This window comes from Solanum pennellii, chromosome 4, assembly GCF_001406875.1.
Source record: "Solanum pennellii chromosome 4, SPENNV200".
NCBI lineage: Eukaryota > Viridiplantae > Streptophyta > Magnoliopsida > Solanales > Solanaceae > Solanum > Solanum pennellii.
In genome coordinates, this window is record NC_028640.1 from 74,387,172 (window position 1) to 74,396,088 (window position 8,917).

An 8,917-nucleotide genomic window follows, 5' to 3' on the forward strand; every position below is an offset into this window, starting at 1 on the left:
AAAACAACAATTAGTCAAAGGAAAAACGTAGTTGTTGAAAAGGCAGAATTACTTTTTGTTATGTTAATTACTGAGCAGTAGTAATTTTGAAGCCTCGTTTTCCCTTATTATATTACCACTAATAATCTTGCTTCCCACGTTAATTATATAGTATAGTAAAAAAATATAATGATAAACTTATCTTTTATTATTATAATTATGTCACTTGTAATCAATTTGTCTTCACATTAGCCAACCTACTAGTATATAGTTAGAATATCACTAGAACATTTGTTTTGGAATAAACTACCCTAAATCTTTAATTAATTTTTTCTTTTTAAAAGCATCCCTTATTTATGTAATTAATCCAATATGATTTGTACTATCAAGTTTCTTTTTAAAAAAAGAGCTCAAACTTTGATGAATTTTGCGGCCTTTTATTTGAAGAAATAAATTATTCTTCATTAATAGACTTTTAGTATTTTAATTTTTAAAACTTCATCACCTTTTAATTCTCCAATAAGTTATAGACTAATAGATAGCTTTGGTCACACCGATTTCATACTCATACTTTAATAATATGGAGCCGCCTTTGATAACGATCATTTTATCTCAATATGAATTTATCGATGTAAAGTTGGATCAGTTGAGTATTTAATTGAACACTCAATTAAGACAAAACTATAGGGTGTTTTTTTGTAATTATACAAGATGATGAAGCTTACGCATGGCTCTACTCTATTCAATTATATGTAATTCTTCCATGTCATTTTCCAAGTATCTTTAACTTTTACTTGAAGGACAATCCAAAATTTATATAATTGTGAGTCATTTAATCATCATATACGACTAATGACAGGTTTAAAATATATAAAGGGAAAAGGGTCTGATATATCCCTCAACTTTGTCATTTGGAGCTGATATACCCTTCTTGTAAAAGTGGCTCATATATGCCCTTACCGTTATACAAACGGCTCACATATACCCCTGCCGTTACAAAATGGCTCACATATACCCTTCATTTAACGGAAGTTAAAAAGTTAGTTTTAAATTTATATTTATTACTTCTAATTTTTTTAAAAAAATTATTTAGGGGTATATATGATTCTTCTATCAAAGTTCAAGGTATATTTTAATTTTTTTCATACGTAAATTATTTTTTGACTTCTTTTGTTATAATTATTTGAGTTTCTTATTCTTATTTTGTTTTTGTCTTTCATTCCTTAGTTTAAAGAAAAAAAAATTAAATTATTTTTTTTGTGTGTATTGTAATTTAATTTCGTATTCGAAGAAAAAAATTTGGTCATCTACAATAAGTTTTACAAGAATATTAGTGAAACATAAATAAAATTTGATTATCAAAATAATAATTATAAATTAGTCATTGAAATAAAAAAAGTCAAAAATTTTTTTTTTGACGAGGATTAAATTTACTCATATGGGATTATATTTTTTAGAAAAAAATAATAAAAATTTAGATTAAAATTATTATTTTTTTCATTTCCGTTAGAGGAAAAGGGTATATGTGAGCCATTTGTTTAGAAGTAAGGGTATATATGAGTCACTTTCATAACAAGGGGTATATCAGCTCTAAATGACAAAGTTGAGGGGTATATCAGACCCTTTTCCCATATATAAAATATTTGAAGAGAATTCAACTTGTACTATTAATTATGTATGAATAGTTTAATTTTTCATCAATGAGGTTTCATCAAAAACCTCTAACTTAAAAGTGGTTTCGCGCTGCCTTTAAATGTGGAGTTAGAGTTTTAATTACAAATTCAATAATTTTAATCAAAAAATTATAATTTTATTATTCTTTTATAAAACGTATGCAACTAATTTATTTAGATCACAATAAAATACTATATATTTTTATAAAACATTTGAAAAATAATTGGAAACACTCTTAAACTTGACATGAATAATTAGTTTCTTTATCGAACTATGACAATTGTAAAAATACTCATCTACTTGATTAACTAAATTTAAATACACCATAATCAGTGATGTAGCCACATAGACACCCTTTATCAGAAAAAATAGCATATATACAAGTAAAATGATATACAAAATGATTAGATAACATATTTTGGACACCCTTAACATAACAAACTGCTATTTCTGACTCTTCTACTAACCATAATCTTACCACATGTATAAATACATTTCTGAATTCTCATCTAGTTTAAAGATGTTTTCAACATTTCTCTAGACTTTTTATTATGAGTCTCACACTCCTATAAAAATTTGAAATTATTTGTTATGTCAAGTAAAAAAATATTTTTAAAATTATCAATTATCTAAAAATGAAAATAATAATTCATACCATATACACGTTTAAAGATATTTTCAGCATCTCCTTAAAAATATCATAAACTCAAAATTCTGAATCGCCGTGAAACTCAACCTAACATGTGTCCCAAGAAAACATTGACAAATAAATTTGGTAGAAATGTAGTAAAAGGCGGCTCTTTTCTTCATTAGAAATTTAAACTCATTAAACCCCACATAAGTCAATAATATTTAGCTCTCCTCTTTTCTTTCTTCTTTCTATAATCTTGTCTTCTCCAGTTTCATTCTTTATATAAACATCTCTAGAAACACCATTTCTCTGTTTATCACAAACAAGAAACCTGCAAAAAAGTTTCAATTGAAAATGGAAGTTATGATTCCATCTAACGATATGGATAATTTCGATTTCAATAGTGCAAGATCAACCCCATTTACTAGTCCACCATCAACACCAAAGCCTTTTAATGGAGATTTTTTCTTCAGTGCTCCTCCAAGCCCAACTCATCTCTCTCAATTTTATAGCGAATTTGAAAGTTTATTCGTTACTGATGCGGATGATAAGGGTGAACTTACCAGCCATGTTGATGAATTCGCTTTTGATGTTAGTCAAGAATTGGAAATTGGCTCTGTTTCAGCTGAAGAATTGTTTGATGGTGGTATGATTAAACCATCCCCTGTTTTACAAACTCAGAAGAAAAACAGAGTAGGAGTTTCTGCGAAAAACAAAAAAGTTCAAGAAACAGAGTATTTAAGAAAAAGTAGTATAACGGAGAGGGAAAGCAGGGGAAAACAGAGAGGTTCGTCGAATGGGTTGTCGAATTCATCGAGCAGAAGATCAGCAAGGTCACTTTCACCTATGAGAATTTCACAGTATCTATGGGAAGAAGAAGAAGATGAAGAAATGAAAAGTCAATCTTCGAAATCGAACGCGTCTACATGTTTAATCTTGTCTTCATCATCATCTAAAGGAAGTAAAAAATGGAGATTCAAAGATTTTTTCTTGTTTAGGAGTGCATCAGAAGGAAGAGCATCAGATAAAGATCCATTAAAGAAATATACAGCTGCTGGTTACAGAGAAGGAAAACATTCGAATTCTCGGGGAAATGAAAGCTCTGTTTCTTCTCCATCAAAATCAATTGTTAGAACAAAAAAGGGAAAAGTTTCAGCTCATGAATTGCATTACACAGTAAACAGAGCACTTTCATCAGATTTGAAGAAGAAGACCTTTTTGCCTTATAAACAGGGGATTTTGGGGCAATTGGCTGTTAATCCTGCTGTTCATGCATTGGCTAATGGCTTTGGATTATCAAGAAAATAAATATTTTGATATTTACTTATCGAGCCGTGAAATCAATCGCTCAAATCTCAATTAGATAAGATAAAAAAAAATTTCACGATCTATGAAAATACGAAATATTTTAAATCTCAAAGAGTAAGATGAGGTGCAACATTTCCAAAATCTAGCAGAACACGAAATATTTCGTACACCAAACTTTGTTATTAATTTCATTTGTTTATTTCTCTTTTTCTTTTTTATAGACAATACTTGTCTTTGTTTATGTAATCTTAGTTATTTTGTTTACGAGTAAAAGGAGTGGTTATTGTCTAAAAAAAAAAAAAGTAGTGACACATATCCATATTCCTATGTAAGTTTTACTTTGGTAAGCTAGATTTTAGATGAATAAATCCTTTTTTTTCATAAGGGATTTAACTTTAATATACTATATATATACTAATAATAATTTTTTAGTAAAAATTAGATTTCAGATTTTTCAGGCGTCAATAACAATTACAACAATATTATTCTATTATCACGTTTAAATTCTTATAGGTTTGAGCAAGTAAAACTTTAATTACTTTTTTTTTTATATATTTATTACTTCGTTCTTTATTTAATTGCAATAACAATGATGTCACAATACGGGCATATCAATGACTATTAGCTCCTACGATTTAAGTAGACATCATATTTCGATCATTATCATTATCTGTTACATTTAAATGAATATATGTAATGTTGAACTATTTTTTAATGGGAAAATTTCATATATGGCAAACTTATTAGATTAAATAACATTATATGGGTATAGTTTACCTAATTACATAATATGGGTATAGTTAAGTTATTAAAGGTGTCTTTAATTTTGTATATAATTTTTTTTATTATTATTTATACAATTCTATTTTAAAAAGTTGTTTGTAACTGAAGCATTAAATATGGTAACAATAAATCAAGATAATGCCACAATTTTAGGGAAACGTCCCTATTTTCAAGCCATACGTTCAAATTCAAAAAAAAAATTCTGTTTATAATAAGTCATGTACAAATTAATTTTTGTATATACATACCTACCTATATATACAAAAAAAAAAAAAAGTCATTCACAGATTATTTTCTGTTTATATATATGAACTTACCTTTTTTGTATATAGTATATACCAGCACGTATTCAATGTCTTTTATTGTATATGCACATCCAATTAGATTGCAATAAATATACATATACAATCTTATTGAATAAATATATACATGTACAAAAATGCATTTTACGAATTTCTATAACAAGAGATATATGTTATTCAGGTTTGTAATTGTATATAGTATATACTAACACTTATTCAATGTTTTTATTAATTGTATATGCATATTCAATACATTTTATTCGATAATTTATATATAACTACTACAATATACAAAATTATAATCACATATGATATTTCCCCATTTATATACAATCCCTACTACTAGCTATTAAAACAGACATGTACATATCAATTTTTGTATATGTATGTAAACTTAAATATATACTAACTTCAAAAATTTGTATATAACTAATAGAATATACAAATTCTAATCATATATTCAAATTTTCCATCTGTATAACTAAGTCCAATTACTATTTTGTATATATATACAAAAACCAAAAATAACATAAACATGCAATATACTATATACAATTACTCACATGGAATATACTATATACAATACTTAATTTAATGGTTTTTGTATATTGACAACTAATTAACAAAAAAATTGTATCTAAGTTTGTGTTTTAAGACACTATCTCATGATTATGAAGTTCTTCAGATCCGACTTCACAATCATTTTCCTCTGATTCAAATAGTACAACTTTCCTCTTTCTTGTACCTTGTACAATTTTAATGCCTCTAGCTTTGGCATTTTTAATAACTTGTTGAACTGCCATAGGGTCGTTTTTTTTCTTTGATCTCAGCTCTTCCATGGTTTGTTCTTGTATAAGTTGTTTTGATTTTCCCAAAGACCCTACATTAACCCCAAATTCTTGAGTTAGCCCCATTGAAAAGGATGGTAAAATGTCAACAACATTGACATGCAAAGGACTACCTCTGGTAATCCTCAAATATGTAGACGATTCGTTCATTGTTTGACGAATTTTAGATCTATCAAGAACAAAAAAACGATTATTTCATCAAAATATATGGAAAAAAAAAAAGAACACATATACAATTTTTAGATAAGTTAGAAAAAAAGGTAAACAACTAAAATTAAGGATAACTTACGAAATTGACTTCAACTTAGGGAGGAGACTTCAACTTCAGGAGGGATCGCTGAAATTTTGGACAAAAAATCGAAATTCAAATCTGATATTGGAGTATTAAATGTAGGAGAAGACGTTAGAATGAGGAAAGGAGAGAGAAAATTAATTGTGAATAGGAGAGAGAAAATTAGATTGTGTATAATTATATACAAAATTAGAAAATAAGGTTTTTATACAATTGGTTACATAATAGGTTGTGGGCCCCCATTAATTATAGCAAATAAAATAAACTATAATTATATAATGTAAATAAATTAAACTATACCCCTAATATATAATTAGTTATGAATGTTTGCCATTTCATATAATTTTCCCTTTTTTAATCCATCGAATATAAAGAAAGAAGAAAAAGTGTGATAAGAAGATAATTTAACCTAGCTAACACTTTACCATTTATTTGGACATTCAGTTATATAATTATTTTTCACACCTTTACTTTAACCATTGATTCGGACATTTGGTTATATAAATATTTTTCACACCTTTGATGCATAAAACGAAATTACATTTTAAAATTGTCATACGTGTCGTAAAACTCACAATTATTGTCTTGAAATTTTTTTTGTTATAATATAATAATCTGCAAATTATAAATAAGTGAAAATTTGTCTTTTGTAAACACTCTCCTAGCATGGAAAAATGAATTATCATAGTGAAAAACATGAGCATGTGCAATTTTGAAGACAAAATATATTAGTGGTACAATTTAGTCAACAATACGTGCAGTATTCTTTTGACAATTCTCAACCCTTAATAAATGACAAATATGGATTCATCAATTTATGATAAGCTTTTGCATTTAATTAAATATCATATTGCAATTCGTTTTTCTCATGTCTTGTTCGTTGAGATGTCTATTTTTTCTTTGTTTTCTAGTCGCTCAATAATAATATATCAATTACTATCAATGTATAATTTTTTTATAATGATACTAAATTTGAAGAATATTTATGTTTTGTTCCTCTTAAAATCTATCTTAAATTGATTTCAATCGACAAAAATATGTTATTCGAAATATTCTTCATGCCATTCTATTTCATTAACTTTTTTTTAGAGACAATATTATTTTATACATATCAATCAATCATCTAGATCTTTATAAATTATATACATACCCTGTAGTCAAACATTAATACTTTTTTGTAAATTTAAAGTAGAAATAAAGGTAAATTAAGGTAAGGTATTGTGTGTCAACAAAATATGCTTTGTTACGCCTGTAAATGACAAATTTGACAGAAGGCCACTTTTGAAAAGTAGTGAATTTTTATTATTTTCGTATTTATTTGATGCAACTTGATGTGTATGATTATTCTGTTATAGTTGTATTTAATTGGCTATGTAATTTTTTTTTTCTTTTGAACTTCTAGAAGAGCTAAATTTCTATCCACACGTAGATAAATAAATAAATAAAAATAATAGAACAGAAAACTGAATATGACCGGTATCTTACTTATTCATCGAGTTTGATTAAAAAAAAACAATTAAAAATTAGTCTACCAGACGTACCATCAATAATTTTTGTGAAAGGAACTTAAAATATTTTCGAACTTCTCTCTACTAAACCAGCTGATTTTTGTATTAGTCTGGCCTAATGGTCCATAATCATTTTATTATTTATTTATTTGGTTGATATATATTTTGATTATTGGTAAAATATATTATCTATGGAATGAGGCTATTTATATCTTAAATTTTTATTAGTGTAACATAACATATTGTTTGTTTTGTTAGAATAAATAAAAAGAATTAAAAGGAAAATAATCATGCGCTTGTAATTTATATGAAATTCTTTATTTGATTTTTTAATCAGTATTTAATATTTGAATTAATATTTAATTAAGTTTAAATTTATATTGAAAAGTCTCACCGTTTGAGAAAAATTATATCATGCAACATCCTAACTTCATAAGAAATGGTCAAATTTGTAAATCTTGCATGTGTTTAGGGTCTCTTCTAAATGATGTTAAAAGTTAAATGTTAATAAATTAAAACACGTTTTTACGTGTTGGAAAAATAGCTATTAAGTTGGGTCAATCCATGCTAAGCTCGTTATTTCATCAGCTTATTTTCTCCTAATCTTTATTTATAACGTATAAATATGATATTAGAAAGGTGATAATTTTTTTTAATTATACAAAGGATATTTAAATCATGGACAAAGAAAATTCATAAGTTTCGTGTGAATTATTGATGACTGAATATTACGAATCGTAGACGTATCTACTTTCGCTAAAATCAGAGACCTATAGGCCTCCTAAATCAATATCAACACCAAAATACTACACTACAATATAATTTTGAAGCAAGTATATTAATTTACTGTTTAACTAATTATATCATATTTGCTCATTTTGTCTATTTGCTCAAAATTTCCTAATCCAAATCATTCTTTTTTTGTATTTTCTCCTTATGCCATCATTTTTTTGGTTAAATAATAGACATCAATAGGCAGGATTGTAATAATATGATATCAAAATGGACAAAATTTGCTTAACTTGTTCTCCGATATTTTTTGAATTGTAGAAGAAGATATATATATAATTTTATAAACGATAAAACTTATCACATGTACTGTTTAGATAAAATCACTACAAAACCTTTAATACACATATTTTGTCACTCAATAGTTATTCTCAATTTAATTTTAACTAGCTTTAAATTATTTGGTTTGTTATATATATCATGGATAGTTCACACTGTATTTTTAGATTTTTATCGAAACACAAAGTTTCAGCATGTTCAAAATAGGATTAGCTGACATTCATTTCTAATAAATATTCATAGTTGAGTCTACTAAAAGAGGGACCAACCTCGTCATTGTAATAAGAGGACACCTCTAATGTGACACCTTCCCTCCCAATTATATGATCATTGAGATCAGTCGGTTAGAGAGTGGGGCTATTCTTCTTCTCAAAAGATAAAGTCGTCCCTTCTATTGAACAAAAATGGGCCTCTTCCATTACCTGCAAGACATTTTGGACCAACATATACCAGAAGTCTATGGGCCTTATTCGGTGGGCCTCAAAATAGTTAAAACTTGATTTGTAATTGGGAAAATTGTATAT

The 8,917-nt window shown here is 26.7% G+C and overlaps 1 protein-coding gene and 1 long non-coding RNA gene across 2 annotated transcripts; one reads left to right on the forward strand and one right to left on the reverse strand.

Annotated features, from left to right (window-relative positions):
* Nucleotides 1–2,426: 2,426 nt before the first annotated feature.
* Nucleotides 2,427–3,970, forward strand: LOC107016213. Its single transcript, XM_015216706.2, has one exon. The coding sequence runs from the start codon at nt 2,639–2,641 to the stop codon at nt 3,590–3,592; it is 954 nt and encodes a 317-aa protein (XP_015072192.1). The 5' UTR covers nt 2,427–2,638; the 3' UTR covers nt 3,593–3,970.
* A 1,278-nt stretch (nt 3,971–5,248) lies between these two features.
* On the reverse strand, nt 5,249–6,036 carry LOC114076724. Its single transcript, XR_003577708.1, has 2 exons — nt 5,815–6,036; nt 5,249–5,694 (listed from the first exon to the last, which is right to left on the reverse strand). It is a non-coding gene; the product is annotated as an uncharacterized LOC114076724 (long non-coding RNA).
* Between the last annotated feature and the right edge of the window lie 2,881 nt (nt 6,037–8,917).